At 70.7% G+C, this 14,311-nt stretch overlaps 2 protein-coding genes across 3 annotated transcripts; both read right to left on the bottom strand.

Moving 5' to 3' along the window:
* Positions 1 to 1,916: 1,916 nt before the first annotated feature.
* Positions 1,917 to 7,606, bottom strand: PRPH (peripherin). Of its 2 annotated transcripts, XM_056322403.1 has the most exons (9): positions 7,209 to 7,606; positions 5,559 to 5,619; positions 5,081 to 5,176; positions 4,831 to 4,992; positions 4,620 to 4,745; positions 4,306 to 4,526; positions 2,796 to 2,845; positions 2,528 to 2,604; positions 1,917 to 2,446 (listed from the first exon to the last, which is right to left on the bottom strand). In XM_056322403.1, the coding sequence occupies exons 1-9, from the start codon at positions 7,568 to 7,570 to the stop codon at positions 2,399 to 2,401; spliced, it is 1,203 nt and encodes a 400-aa protein (XP_056178378.1). In that variant the 5' UTR covers positions 7,571 to 7,606; the 3' UTR covers positions 1,917 to 2,398. The 2 variants fall into 2 exon arrangements, with proteins under 2 accessions (XP_056178378.1, XP_056178377.1); XM_056322402.1 differs by lacking the exon at positions 2,796 to 2,845.
* Positions 7,607 to 9,471: 1,865 nt separating this feature from the next.
* On the bottom strand, positions 9,472 to 11,667 carry LOC130141436 (tubulin alpha-1A chain-like). Its single transcript, XM_056322404.1, has 3 exons — positions 11,407 to 11,667; positions 11,135 to 11,283; positions 9,472 to 10,446 (listed from the first exon to the last, which is right to left on the bottom strand). The coding sequence occupies exons 1-3, from the start codon at positions 11,525 to 11,527 to the stop codon at positions 9,472 to 9,474; spliced, it is 1,245 nt and encodes a 414-aa protein (XP_056178379.1). The 5' UTR covers positions 11,528 to 11,667.
* Between the last annotated feature and the right edge of the window lie 2,644 nt (positions 11,668 to 14,311).

Genomic DNA, 14,311 nt, shown 5'->3' with positions numbered 1-14,311 from the left:
CAAGCCATCACCCACCTGCCAGGGAGCCCACCCACGGGCGCGGGGGGACAGGAACACGGGAGAATCCCTGGGGGCTTGCTGATGCTCCAAGTGCTTGCAGGGATGAGATGAAGAGGGGGCTGGGGGGGGGTCCAGGCACCTGGGTGCCCCCCCCCCCCCCGCCCCCAGCCACTGTCAGGGTGACAGGATTGCAGGCCAAGCCCATGTTGGAGGTGCTGGTGGCTCTAAAGGGTGGAGAAGGGGGGGGGGCAAGCACCACCATGGACCCCCCCCGCTGTGGGGGTCAGCCCAGGAGGGGTGGGCATACATAGCCAGGGTGCTACTCCCGGGGGGGGGGGGGGGGGGGGGGGGGGGCAAGCATGGCCCCCCTGTCGTGGGTACAGAGCGGCACCTCCGGGGGGGGGGACATGGGACTGTGCCCCCCCAGGATCGCCCCCACACACCCCATGCTGGGGGGGAAGGCGCTGAGGTGGCACCCCGCAGGCCTGGAGGACCCCCCCCCGCCCCCCCCCAGAGGTCGGCATGGTCTGAGGACACTCTCGGGGGGCAGGGGGGTCCGGACACCCAAGTCCCACAGCGGGATGCTCTCACCTGCCTCCTCCGTGCCCCCGGGGCCGGGCGGAACAGAGGGCGCCTGGCACGGAGAACCGGGGTGGGGGGTGGGGGTGGGGGGTGGGGGGGTGGGTAACCGGGGCAGGGGGGCCCGGGCTAGGGCACCGGCGGGAGGAGGGAGGGGGGAAACCGGGGCAGGGGGGCCCGGGCTAGGCACCGGCGGGAGGAGGGAGGGGCGGAAACCGGGGCAGGGGGGCCCGGGCTAGGCACCGGCGGGAGGAGGGAGGGGGGAACTAGGGCAGGGGGCACCGGGCTAGGCACCGACGGGGGGGCGGGAACCGGGGCAGGGGGGACCGGGCTAAGCACCGGGGGGAGGGAGGGGGGGGGAAGGGGGGAACCGTGGCAGGGGAGCCCGGGCTAGGCACCGGGGCGGGTGGGACGCACACAGGACGGGACGGGACAGGGGCCACCGGGCGGGGGGGGGGGAGGGAGGCGGAACCGGGGAGGGGAGAGGGCCGGGGCCTCGGGCTAGGCACCGGGGGAACGGGGAGGGAAACAACCGGGGTTTGGGGATCGGGCCAGGCACCGGGTGGGGAGAAGACCGGGGTAGGCACTGGGGGGGGGGCCAGGACCGGGGGGACCGAGCCGGGCCAGAGGCTGCCAGGCTGAGATACTGGGGGGGCTGGAGCCGGGAGGGCCGAGCTAGGCACCGGGGGACGGGACTGGGGCATCACTTGAGCCCTCTCCCTGCAGGCCGGGGCTCCCGCCACCCCGCACCCTCTGCGAGCACCCCCCGGCCTGCCCCTGCCCCCCGGTACCTTCGGTCACCGGCCGCAGCCCAGCCCCCAACCAGGCCCAACCCCCCTCTCTCCCCCCAGGCCGGGAAAGCGGCACCGGTTTATAAAACGCCGCCATTGCGGATGGCCCGCCCCGCGGCCCAGCGCCAGCCAATGAACGGCGGCAACGGCGGCAGGTGCAGGGCTGTGATTGGCTGAGCGTCGCTCCCTAGCTCAGCCTGCCAGCGATAGGCTGGTATCCATCCTATCAGCTCCGGGGTGCGCTGCTTGATCATAGAGAGGATGCGGAGGATAGAGCGCCGCTAGAGGGGGGAATTGTGGGATAGCGGTGGCCTTGCGCCTTGTCCTGCGTGGGGGACCTGCACCCTGGGGTCCCGCTCCCCCACGCCAGGGTGCCCCACCGGGCCGACCCCCACCCCCAGCCACTGCCTCCACCCCAGGCACTGCGCCCCCTAGCCCTACAGCCCCTTACCCCTCCGCTGGTTTCCTACAGCACCAGGCGCCCCCCCCCCAGCTGACACCACCCCCCCTCCCCCCCGCCCACGAGTGACTCGGCCCCCTCCTCGCCACAGCCTTTATTTGCCATTTAAGCAGGATGGGGACACTGGGGGACATCCCCCAGACACCCCCCCCCACCTGCCCCCTGCACCCCTGCCCACCCCCAGCCCACCCCAAGGGCTGGGGGCAGCGGGGAGGGCATGGGAGGGGGGTTGGGGCCTGGGGACCACCGGTGCCACCTCCATCGGGGGGAGGGGGGGTACAAGGACCCCCCGGGGGCAGGGCAGTGCAAGAGGCATTTGGTACATATTAAATACAACTGAGGTTCTGGTAGGGAGAAAAATACATGGGGGGGGGGGGTGTGTGGACACGACACAAGGCACCAGGATGCACCATAGCATCGTGCCATGGTGCTGGCAAAGGGGGTGGGCAGCTGCCCGCCCCCCCCTAAGCTCCGCTCCCCGGCCTGCACTGGCACAGCAGGGTCCGGTGAAGCCCCCACACCGTCTGGGGCAGTGCAGGATGGGTGCTGGTGCGGTGGGTCCCCTCCGTCACTTCCCCGGCTCTGCTCGTTCCTTGTGTGACTCCGTCACTACTTGCTGTGGGGGGAGAAGGTGGGGGTCAGCCCCATAGGAGAGTTGTGTGTCCCCCCCCCTCCCCAAGCAGGGGACCCCCCTCACCTGCCCGTCCCGTGTCTCGATGGTTTTGATGAGCACCATCCTCCGCGCCGGGCTCTCCGCAGGCTGCGGCTCCAGCACTGGGGCACAAAGAAGCCATCAGCCCCCCCCTTGCCCCCCCCCCCCCCCGGGGTGTGGGTGGGTGGGAGGCTACCCCAGGCAGGGGCACAGGGACCCACCTGCACCCCCGTGTCGGGTCTCTGCCCCAAGAGAGGGAGGAAAGCCCCCCCCCCCCCCAGATAGAGTGGGGAACCCCCAGCCCCCTCCTCACCTGAGCTTCTTGTGCTGAAGGAGGTGGTGGGGTGCAGGGGGATGGTGATCCTGGGGGGGGGGGGGAAGAGGGGAGTGAGGGGGGGTCTGGGGCTCCTGGGCATCGCTGGTGGCCCTGACCCTTCCACACCATTGAGTCAGTGACCTGCACAATGGTTAAGCTGGGCTGGTGGTGGGCTGGGGCGGTGGGTGGTGGGCTGGGGTGTGCGGGGGTGCTGGGCTGGGGCGGTGGGCTGGGGGTGGTGGGCTGGGGTGGTGGGTGGTGGGCTGGGGTGTGCGGGGGTGCTGGGCTGGGGCGGTGGGCTGGGGGTGGTGGGCTGGGGTGGTGGGTGGTGGGCTGGGGTGTGCGGGGGTGCTGGGCTGAGGCGGTGGGCTGGGGGTGGTGGGCTGGGGTGGTGGATGGTGGGCTGGGGTGGTGGGCTCGGGTGTGCGGGGGTGCTGGGCTGGGGTGTGCAGGGGTGCTGGGCTGGGGTGGTGGGCTGTGGGTGGTGGGCTGCAGCAGTGGGTTGTGGTGGTGGGCTCTGGTGGGCTGCAGCAGTGGTCTGGAGTGGTGGGCTGGGTGGGCTGTGACCATGGGCCATAGTGGTGGGCCTGGGCTGGGGTGCTGGGCTGCGACGATGGGCTGGGGTGGTGGGCTGCGACAGTGGGCTGTGGTGGTGGGCTTGGGCGGTGGGCTGGGGCATGCTGTGGGTGGTGGGCTGCGGCTGTGGGCTGGGGGTGGTGAGCTGCAGCAGTGGGCCAGGGCAGTGTGCTGCAGCAGTGGGTTGGGGCGGTGGGCTGCGACAGGCTGCGGCGGTGGGCCGGGGTGGTGGGCTGTGGGTGGTGGGCTGCAGCATGTAGCAGTGGTGAGCCAGGGCAGTGGGCTGCGGTAGGCTGCGGTGGGCTGCGGTGGGCTGCGGTGGGCTGCGGTGGTGGGCTGCAGTAGGCTGTGGTGGGCTGCGGTAGTGGGCTGTGGTAGTGGGCTGCGGTGGGCGGTGGTGGGCTGCGGTGGGCTGCGATGGTGGGCTGCAGTAGGCTGTGGTGGGCTGCGGTAGTGGGCTGTGGTAGTGGGCTGCGGTGGGCGGTGGTGGGCTGCAGTGGGCGGTGGTAGTGGGCTGCGGTGGGCTGCGGTGGGAGGTAGTGGGCTGCGGTGGTGGGCTGTGGTAGTGGGCTGTGGTGGGCGGTGGTGAGCTGTGGTGGGCTGCAGTGGTGGGCTGTGGTAGTGGGCTGTGGTGGGCGGTGGTAGTGGGCTGCGGTGGGCTGCAGTAGTGGGCTGCGGTGGTGGGCTGGGGTGGTGGGCTGTGGTGGGCTGTGGTAGTGGGCTGCGGTGGGCTGCAGCAGCTTCCCCACCCCTCCCCTTTCCCCCAGCCCCAGCCCCCAACTGCCAACCCCACACGGCTCCATCTCCCCACCCCCTCGCTGGAAACCCCTCAGCGCCCACCACGACCCACCCTGGGGGATGGGGACGTTGTCCCCCCGCTGGGCTCTGCGCCCTGGGGACCCCAGGCCGCCCGTGCCACCCCCAGCCTCACCGGCTCTCCTCGCCCTCCAGCAGCTTGCGGTACGTGGCGATCTCGATGTCCAGGGCCATCTTGACGTTGAGCAGGTCCTGGTACTCGCGCAGGTGCCGCGCCATCTCCTCCTTCATCTGCTGGATCTCCTGCTCCAACCGCCCCACCACGTCCCGGTAGGTCCCGATCTCCTCCCCAAACTCATCCTCCATCTCCCGCATCTGCCGCTGCAGCGCCTCGTTCTGCGGGGGGGTGGGGAGATGGAGCCGTGTGGGGTTGGCAGTTGGGGTCTGGGCCCCCCCAACCCCCCACCCTGGACCCCTGGGTGGTCTCACCATGCCCTTCAGCCCGTCCACCTCGCAGGTGAGGCTCTGGATCTGCCGCCGCGACTCGGACATCTCCTGCTTGGCCAGCCGCAGCGCCTCGTGGTTGCGGTTGGCCGCATCCGACAGGTCGGCAAACTGGGGGGATAAGGGGGAGTTAGGGGTGCCGGGATGGGGGGGGGGGGCTGGACCCCCATTTCCCCCCCCCCCCAAAATTCCATACCTTGGATTTGTACCACTCCTCGGCTTCCTGCAGGTTCTTGACGGCGATGCTCTCGTACTGGGCGCGGATCTCCCGCAGCGCGGCCGTCAGCTCTGGCTTGCGGACCTCCACCTCCACCGGCACCGGTGGGCTCGGGGCACCCACCTCCAGGTCCCGCAGCTCCTGCGTGGGGACACAGGCCATCGCCTGGCGACACATGGAGCCCCCCCAGCCTCCTCCCCACCCTCCAGCCCCCTCCCCAGCTCCCCACCTCCTCATGCAGCTTCTTGAGGAAGCCGATCTCATCCATCAGGAGCTCGACCTTGCGCTCCAGCTCCAGGCGGGACAGCGTGGCATCGTCCACGTCCTGCGGCGAGAGGCTGAGCTATGGGGCAGCACCCCCCAACCCCCCTGGGGCGAGAGGCTGAGCTGTGGGGCAGCCCCCCCCTGGGGGCAAGAGGCTGAGCTATGGGGCAGCACCCCCTCTCCAACCCACCCTGGGGCGAGAGGCTGAGCTGTGGGGCAGCATTTCCCCCCAACCCCCCCTGGGGTGAGAGGGTGAGCTATGGGGCAGCACCCACCCCCACCCCAGAACCCCCAAGGATGGGCAGCATCTGGTGTACGGGACATCGTTGGGGTCTTCAGACACGTGGGCAGCTGGGTCATAGGGCAGGGGCAGCACAGGGGGGCGAGGAGCGGGGGGATGGGCACTGTATGGGGGGCACGGCCCCTCCCCCCAGCCCCCTCACCTTGCGGAACAGCACCAGGCTCTTCTCTGCATCCTCCCGCTTCTGCGTCTCATCCTCCAGCCTGGGGATACAGGGGAGGGAAGGAGGTGGGGGACAGGGGGCAGACCCCCCCATGCCTCCTCCTGCTGCCTGGGACCCCCCTGCTCTGCCGCGGCCCACCCCCCCCCCCCAGCAGGCACACGGGGATGGAGGAGGAAAAGGAGCCCCTCTAAGCCTGAGCACCCCCACCCCTAAGCCCCCAAGGCCGGGGGAGGGGACAGCCCTGGGGTATCCCTGTCCCTGCACGGCCAGGGCAGGACCCTTCCCGCAGGACACCCCCCCCCATCGCGGGGGACCCCTCCCAGGCCTTGTCACACCACCCCGGGGCAGGGCCGTGACCCCACTGCAGCCTCCTAGGACCCCTCACTGGGACACGCTCCTCCCCGGGGAGTCCAGCCCTGCCCCAGCCCCATTTCCCCCCAGTGCTAGTCCCAGCACCGCCCCAGTGCCCCCACCATGCCATGTCCCCCCCAGTGCCCCGCCTTCCGCAGAGTCCTGCTCTCCCAGTCCCTCCCAGTCCCTTGCCTCGCCCAGTGCCACCCCAGTGCTTTCTCCAGTGTCTGCTGGGCACATCGCCGGCCCCCTCCCCAGTACATCCCCCAGTCACCTCCCCAGTATGCGGCTGGTCCCTGCCCAGCACACCCCAGTGCCTGCCGCGCTCCCCCCACCCACCTCACCCCACCCCTGCCCTCGGTGCATTCCCCGGTCCCTACCCCGGTGCATCCCCCACCCCGGTGCATCCCCCGGTCCATTCCTCATCCTGGTGCATCACCCACCCCAGCGCATCCTTCAACCCGGTGCATCCCCGGCCCCCATCCCCCTGCACCGCCCATCCCGGTCCCCACCCTGGTGCATCCCCCTGTCTCCATCCCAGTGCATCACTCATCCCGGTGCTCCCCTCATGCCCCTGCATCCCCCGGTCCCCGCCCCGGTGTATCCCCCATCCCAGTGCATCCCCCACCCCGGTGTATCCCTCGTCCCGGTCCCCACCCCGGTGCGGCTCCCATCCCAGTGTGTCCCCATCCTGGTGCATCCCCCATCCCGGTGCTTCCCTCATCCCGGTGCGTCCCCTGGTCCCCATCCCGGTGCTTTTCTCATCCCGGCGCATCCCCCACGCCGGTCCCCACCCCCGGTGCATCCCCCGGTCACCATCCCAGCGCATCACTCCTCCCAGTCCCCACCCCGGTGCATCCTCCATCCCGGTGCGTCCCCTGGTCCCTATCCCGGTCCCCATCCCGGTGCATCCCCCAGTCCCCCTGCATCCCCCCCCCCCACCCGGTGCATCCCCCATCCCCCTGCATCCCTCTGCACCCCCGGTCCCCACCCCGGTGCATCCCCCATCTCCCTGCATCCCCCGGTGCCCACCCTGGTGTATCCCTCATCCCGGTACATCCCCCGGTGCCCACCCCAGTACATCCCCCGTCCCCCTGCATCCTCCGGTGCCCACCCCGGTGCATCCCCCGTCCCCCTGCATCCTCCGGTGAATCCCTCATCCCGGTACATCCCCCGATGCCCACCCCGGTGCATCCCCCATCCCCTGCATCCCCCGGTGCCCACCCCGGTGCATCCCTCATCCCGGTGTGCCCCCCCCGGCCCCGCCGCCCAGCCCACCGGTGCCTCAGGGCAGCCAGGTCGGCCGCCAGCCCGTCGCGCTCGGCCTGGAGCCGGTCCCGGTCGCGGCCGAGGAGCTGCAGCCGCTCCCGCAGCCCCCGCAGCTCCCCCTGCACCAGCCCGGCGGTGCGGGGCGCGGGGGCGGCGGCGCGGCCCAGGGCGGCTCGTAGGGCCCCGTTCTGCCGTTCCAGCGCCCGCACCCGCTCCAAAAAAGCGGCGAAACGATCGTTTAACGCCGCTAGTTCCTCCCGTTCCGCTCCCCGCGCCGCCGCCGCCGCCGCCAGCCGCCCCGCAGCCACGGTGAGGGGCGGCGGCGCCCCGAGGGTGCGGGTCGGGGGGGGGGCGCGGCCACCGCGGCTCATGGCGGCACCGGCACCGGGAGGGCGGCGGCTGCCGGGACCGGCCGTTTATAGCGGGTGGCGGCTCCGCCCCGCCGGGGGCACCCGGGGCTGCGGGAGCCAGAGGAGGGGTCTCCTCGCCGGGGGGAAGGACCGGGGGCGGCGGGTGTCCCCTCGGCGGGGGACGGGAAAAGGGGCTGGGAGGGACGGGGAAACCCCTCGGGGGACTTGGGGCGGGGCTGGAGGGTCCCCCCTCGGGATGCGGAGTGGGGGGCTGCAGGGTCCTCCCTCGGGGTGCAGAGTGGGGGGCTGCAGGGTACTCCCTCGGCATGTGGGGGCTGCAGGGTGCCCTCTCGGGGTGCAAAGTGGGGGGGCTGCAGGGGTCCCCCCTCAGGTTGTGGTGTGGGGGGGCTGCAGGGTCCTCCCTCGGGGTGGGGGTTGGGGTGCAGAGCGGGGGGCTGGAGGGTCCCCCCTTGGGATGCAGGGCAGGAAGCTGCAGGGTCCTCCCTCAGGTTGCAGGGTGGGGGGCTGCAGGGTCCCACCTCGGGGTTCAAGGTGTGGGGCTGCAGGGTCCCCCCTCAGGGTAGGGGCTGGAGGGTCCCATCTCAGGGTGCGGGGGTTCAAGGGTCCTTCCTCAGAGTGGGGGTCGGGGGGGGAGGCTCCCCCGTCAGGGTGCAGAGCAGGAGGCTGCAGAGTCCCCCCTCAGGGTGCAGGGTGGGGGGCTGCAGGGTCCCCCCTCGTGGTGTACAGTGGGGGGCTGCAGGGTCTCCCCCTTGGGATACTGGGGGGGGGGAGGGGGGCAGAACTGGAGGGTCTCCTCTTGGGATGCAGGGTGGGGGGACTAGAGGGTCCCCACTTGGGTTGGGGGGGCTGTAGAGTCGGGGGGCTGCAGGGTCCCCCCTCAGACTGCGGGGAAGGGGGGGCTGCAGGGTGTGTCATCGTCCCCCCCCCCCGGGGGGGCTGCAGGGTCCCCCCTCTGGCTGCGGGGCAGGTAGAGATACAGGTAGAGGATCCCAGTAGCACCAGGGAGAGGGGCTGCAGGATTCCAGGAGGGAGCAGACCCCCACTCAGGTGGAGAGGGAGGGGGGCTGGGCAACAGCAGACTCCCCCCACCCAGGACGGAGGAAGGAAGCTGGGGAACCCTGGGGGTGCAGGCCAGTACTGGGGGGTCCCCACCAGGATATGGGGGTACAGACCCCCCACTGGGTTGTAGAGAGGGGCTGGGGGCTGCAGAGTTGACCCTCAGCCTCTGCTGCAGGGCTCCCACCTCAGCCGGGTCCCATCCTGCTCAGGGTGCTCAGTGCCCCCCCCTGCAATCCCCCTTACAGATAGGGAAGGACCGGGGCGGGGGGAGGTCCAGGAGGGTCCCTCCCCCCAGGACCCTCCCCCAGCTCTGCAGAGCAGCACATACAGACCAGCTCCCCCACCCCACGACAGCTGTGCCCAGGGCCAGATCCTGCCCACGCACCTGGAGCTGGAGGATGAGCACGGGGGCAGGTCACGGGGGGCTCCCAGCCACCCTGGGGGCTGTTCCCAGGGGTCCCCACCCCACCTGTGGACCTGTGGACCAGGGACCCCTGGGAACAGCACCCAGGGCTGGAGGGTGAGCACGGGGGCAGGGTACAGGGGTCCCCACCCCACCTGCGGACCCATTCATGTGACAGGCATCCCTGGGGGCAATGTGGGGCGTATAACTCACCCCCACGCCAGTTCACAGCGCAGCACCCAGCCAAGGGACCTCAGTCCCCCACAGCCCCAGGTGGGCAGCTCAGCCCAGCCAGGACCCCCCCCTCCCCTCAGGACAGTGTGTGTGTCCCCCCCCCACCCCAGGCACCACAAGGCAGGTGGTGCTGGGACAATAAACGAGGCAAGAGTGGAAAGAGCGACTTTAATGCTCAGCACCACAGCGTGAGTGTGACAAGGCACTAGTACTCATCGCCCTCCTCCTCCCCCTCCACGCTGTCGGCCCCCACCTCCTCGTAATCCTTCTCCAGGGCAGCCATGTCCTCCCGGGCCTCCGAGAACTCCCCCTCCTCCATGCCCTCCCCCACGTACCAGTGCACGAACGCCCGCTTGGCGTACATCAGGTCAAACTTGTGGTCCAGGCGCGCCCACGCCTCGGCGATGGCCGTCGTGTTGCTCAGCATGCAGACGGCGCGCTGCACCTTGGCCAGGTCCCCCCCGGGGACCACCGTGGGCGGCTGGTAGTTGATGCCCACCTTGAAGCCAGTAGGGCACCAGTCCACGAACTGGATGGTGCGCTTGGTCTTGATGGTGGCGATGGCGGCGTTGACATCCTTGGGCACCACGTCCCCGCGGTACAGCAGGCAGCACGCCATGTACTTGCCGTGCCGCGGGTCGCACTTCACCATCTGGTTGGCGGGCTCGAAGCAGGCGTTGGTGATCTCGGCCACCGAGAGCTGCTCGTGGTAAGCCTTCTCGGCCGAGATGACGGGGGCGTAGGTGGCCAGCGGGAAGTGGATGCGGGGGTAGGGCACCAGGTTGGTCTGGAATTCCGTCAGGTCGACGTTCAGGGCCCCGTCGAAGCGCAGCGAGGCCGTGATGGACGACACGATCTGGCCTATCAAGCGGTTGAGGTTGGTGTAGGTGGGCCTCTCGATGTCCAGGTTGCGGCGGCAGATGTCGTAGATGGCCTCGTTGTCCACCATGAAGGCGCAGTCGGAGTGCTCCAGGGTGGTGTGGGTGGTGAGGATGGAGTTGTAGGGCTCCACCACGGCCGTGGAGACTTGTGGGGCCGGGTAGATGGAGAACTCCAGCTTGGACTTCTTGCCGTAGTCGACGGAGAGGCGTTCCATGAGCAGGGAGGTGAAGCCGGAGCCGGTGCCACCCCCAAAGCTGTGGAAGACCAGGAAGCCCTGCAGCCCCGTGCACTGGTCAGCCTGGGAGGGGAGACAAGGGGGGGCACGTTCAGTCCTGCCAGCGGGAGAACTTGCTCCTTCCTCCCCGGAGCCTCACAAGCTTTGGGGACTCCCAGCAGCGGAGACATCCCTGGCACAGGTGACAGAACGGCCCTGGCCCCATCATGGGCACAGAGTCATGGGAGCGGTGGGTCCCCATGCCAGAAGAACCCCAGTGTTGGGAGAGCCCCCAGTGGGGTGCGGGGTAGGTCAGCCATGTCCGCACCCCAGGACGGGCACAGCAGGAGCCACACGTCCCACGTGAGCCCACGGGCAACCAGCTCAGCCTTTGATGCTCCAGGAGCTCCTCGAGCCCAGCAGGTCTGGCCAGCCCCGGCGCCAGCCCCGGCGTGGGAACTGCAGGTTCAAAGAGCTGGGGCAGCTGCACCAGTCAAACCAGTGCTGCGCCAGCAGCCAGACTGGGGCTGTGTCACCCCCTGCCTGCCCCAGGCCAGGGGCTTCCCAACCCACGGCGGGGCTGGGACAGGGCTGCGGTCCTGTGTGGGCACTGGGGACAGCCCAGACCTGTCACCCCCACCCCAGGGCAGCCCCACAAAGTGCTGATGGGCTGAGAAGGACCTGCTGAGCACCCCCCCAGGAACACGGGGCTCCCCTTTGTCCCCAGTCCTGGGGGAGAGGTGCCACCGGCCAGCCCCCCAGGGATGCTCACCAGCTTGCGGATGCGGTCGAGGACCAGGTCGATGATCTCCTTCCCGATGGTGTAGTGCCCACGGGCGTAGTTGTTGGCCGCATCCTCCTTGCCCGTGATCAGCTGCTCGGGGTGGAAGAGCTGCCGGTACGTCCCGGTGCGCACCTCATCTGCGGGGACAGCCCCCCTTCCCGGTGTCAGCACCCCGCTCACACTGGGACAGCCGCCCCCACCCCAGCAGCAGCACCCCGCTCACAGCGGGGCAGCCCCCCCGCATCCCTGCCGCTGCTCACCGATCACCGTGGGCTCCAGGTCCACGAAGACGGCGCGGGGCACGTGCTTGCCGGCCCCCGTCTCGCTGAAGAAGGTGTTGAAGGAGTCGTCCCCCCCGCCGATGGTCTTGTCGCTGGGCATCTGCCCGTCGGGCTGGATGCCGTGCTCCAGGCAGTACAGCTCCCAGCAGGCGTTGCCGATCTGCACGCCCGCTTGGCCCACATGGATGGAGATGCACTCGCGCTGGGGGGGGGGACACGGCACAGGGTGGTCTTGGCACCCCCGAGCTCCCCGCTGCGGCCCCCACCCAGCGCCCCCCGGGGTCGCTGCCCCCAGGACGGGCTGGTACCCGGCTGGGGCACGGCCCCCCAGGGCTGGATGGGGCCAAATCCTGCCCGGACGCGCCCTCTTGGCTGGGTGCTGGCAGGCACCGAGGGCTGCAGGGGGGCCCTGCTCTGGGGATGCTCAACTCCAGGGGTCCCATCCTGCCCACTGTGGGATGGGGAGCTCAGCACTGGGGGTCCCATCCCACCCCGCTAAGGGAGCTGGGACCCTGCCCATTGTGGGATGGGGGCTCAGCACAAGGGGTCCCATCCTGCCTCCCTGAGGGAGCTGGGACCCTGCCCATTGTGGGATGGGGGCTCAGCACAAGGGGTCCCATCCTGCCTCAGGGCCAAACCCAGGGCCAGGCGGGGAGCCCCGAGGGTCCCATCCTGCCCTACCTGCCCTGTCAAGACCCAGCAACCCCTGGGGCAGGGGTGGGTGGCTCAGCACCAGGGCCTCAACCTGCTCACTCAGGTCCCCATTGAACCAGTGCCATACCCAGTGTGGAACTGGGGGGGGCCCATCCCCTGCCTTTTCTGCGGCGTGGGATGGGGTGCTCAGCACCGTAGGGGGGGCCCCATTCTGCACTGCAGCAGCACAGAGGGGGGCTCAGCCTCAGCCAGTTGTAGCCCCCACCCCACACCTGTTGCAGCCCCCACACACACTGCCCCAGATCTGGGGTTCCCCAGGGTCCCCTGCATGGGGACAGGGACACTTTAGCCCCCTCCCCACGGGGCTGCCCCCCCCCCCCCCCAGCTGCCAGGACTCACTCCCACGTGTGTCTGTGGCAGGGAGCCCAGCCCCCCACCCCTGGGGAGTGGGCAGGAGGTAGGTGCCCCCCACCCAGGGGGGAGCCCCCACCCACGTGTAGGGCCCCCCCCCCCAGCTTCAGGGATCCCCAGGGGGGCTGTGGGGACACGTCCAGGATCCACGTGTGGGCCCGGCGTGTCTCCATGTGGAGGGTCAGTGTGCCCCGGGGGGTCAGCACAGCCTGGGGGGTGGGGGCAGGGGGCATGCAGAGCAGGAAGCCCCAGCTCCAACCCCCCCCCCCCCCAGCCCCCCACATACCCCCACCTCAGTGCCTGCAAGAGCTCAGCAACCCCATGGGGCACCCTGGACACACAAGGACCCTTGCCCCCCCTCCCCCCATCCTCCAGCTCCACGGGGCACCCTGGACACCCGAAGACCCCTCACCCAGCCCCCAGCCCCACGGGGCACCCCGGGCACGCGAGGACCCTTCACCCCCCCGGGGCACCCTGGACACGCGAAGATCCCTCACCCAGCCCCAGCCCCACGGGGCACCCCGGGCACGCGAGGACCCCTCACCCATCCCCCAGCCCCACGGGGCACCCTGGACAAGCAAAGACCCCTCACCCATCCCCCAGCCCCACGGGGCACCCCAGGCACGCAAGGACCCCTCACCCAGCCCCCAGCCCCACGGGGCACCCCGGGCACGCGAGGACCCTTCACCCCCCCCAGCCCCACGGGGCACCCTGGACACGCAAAGACCCCTCACCCATCCCCCAGCCCCACGGGGCACCCCGGGCACGCGAGGACCCTTCACCCCCCCCAGCCCCACGGGGCACCCCGGGCACGCGAGGACCCCTCACCCAGCCCCCAGCCCCACGGGGCACCCTGGACAAGCAAAGACCCCTCACCCATCCCCCAGCCCCACGGGGCACCCCGGGCACGCGAGGACCCTTCACCCCCCCCAGCCCCACGGGACACCCTGGACACGCAAAGACCCCTCCCCCCCCCAGCCCCACGGGGCGCGCCGGGGGGTCCCACAGGCTCTGAGGGGGGGTCCCGGGGGGTCTCGACCCTCACCATGGCCGCTCACTACCCGAACCCTTACGAAGCCGCCGAGGAGGGAGGCAAGGGGTGCCCAGCCGGGCGCCCCCCCCCGTGATATACCTCGGGGGGGCGTGGCCTGGGGGCGGGGCATTGAGGGCGGGGCATCACCTTTTCCCGCCCCCCAGCCACGCCTCATCTCTGGCCACGCCCCCTCCGCCCCGCCTCATTTCCGATTGCCGGTTCGAAAGTCGGGGGGAGGGGAGATGGTGACGTCAGAGAGCGGAATGCGGGGGCGGGGAGAGGGGCGGGTCGCTGGGGCACGCGGAGGGGCTGGAGGGGGCGGGGGGCTTTAGGGTGGTGGAGTGTTGGGGGGTTCTAGGGGGGCTTTCGGGTCGAGGGGGCTGAAAGCTATTTGGAGCAGGGGGGGTTGTAGGGGGTATTGGGTCGGGGGGGGCTGGCGGGGTACTTTGGGCATTGGGGGCCGGGGGGGGATTGGGGGTGGGGTGGGCTTCTGGTGGGCAATAAGGGGGGCATTGAGTAGGGGGACATGGGGTAGTATTAGGGGCAGGGGTTACTGGGGGGGTATTAGGGGTAGGGGCACTGTGGAGAGTATTAAGGGCGGGGGGGGTCTGAGGGGATGTTAGGGTCATGGGGGGCCAGGGGGTGTTAGGGGCAGGGGGGCCTGGGGGGGCGTTAAGGGTGGTGGGGCAGGGGGGCCAGGGGGTGTTAGGGGTGAGGGGCCTGGGGTGGGATATTAAAGGCAGGGGGGCAGGGGGGGTTGTTAGGAGCAGGGAGGGTAGGGGCCTG

The sequence above is a fragment of the Falco biarmicus genome, chromosome 19 (genome assembly GCF_023638135.1).
Source record: "Falco biarmicus isolate bFalBia1 chromosome 19, bFalBia1.pri, whole genome shotgun sequence".
NCBI lineage: Eukaryota > Metazoa > Chordata > Aves > Falconiformes > Falconidae > Falco > Falco biarmicus.
The sequence above is the reverse complement of the archived record's forward strand: the minus strand, read 5'-3'. Positions and strand labels throughout refer to the sequence as shown.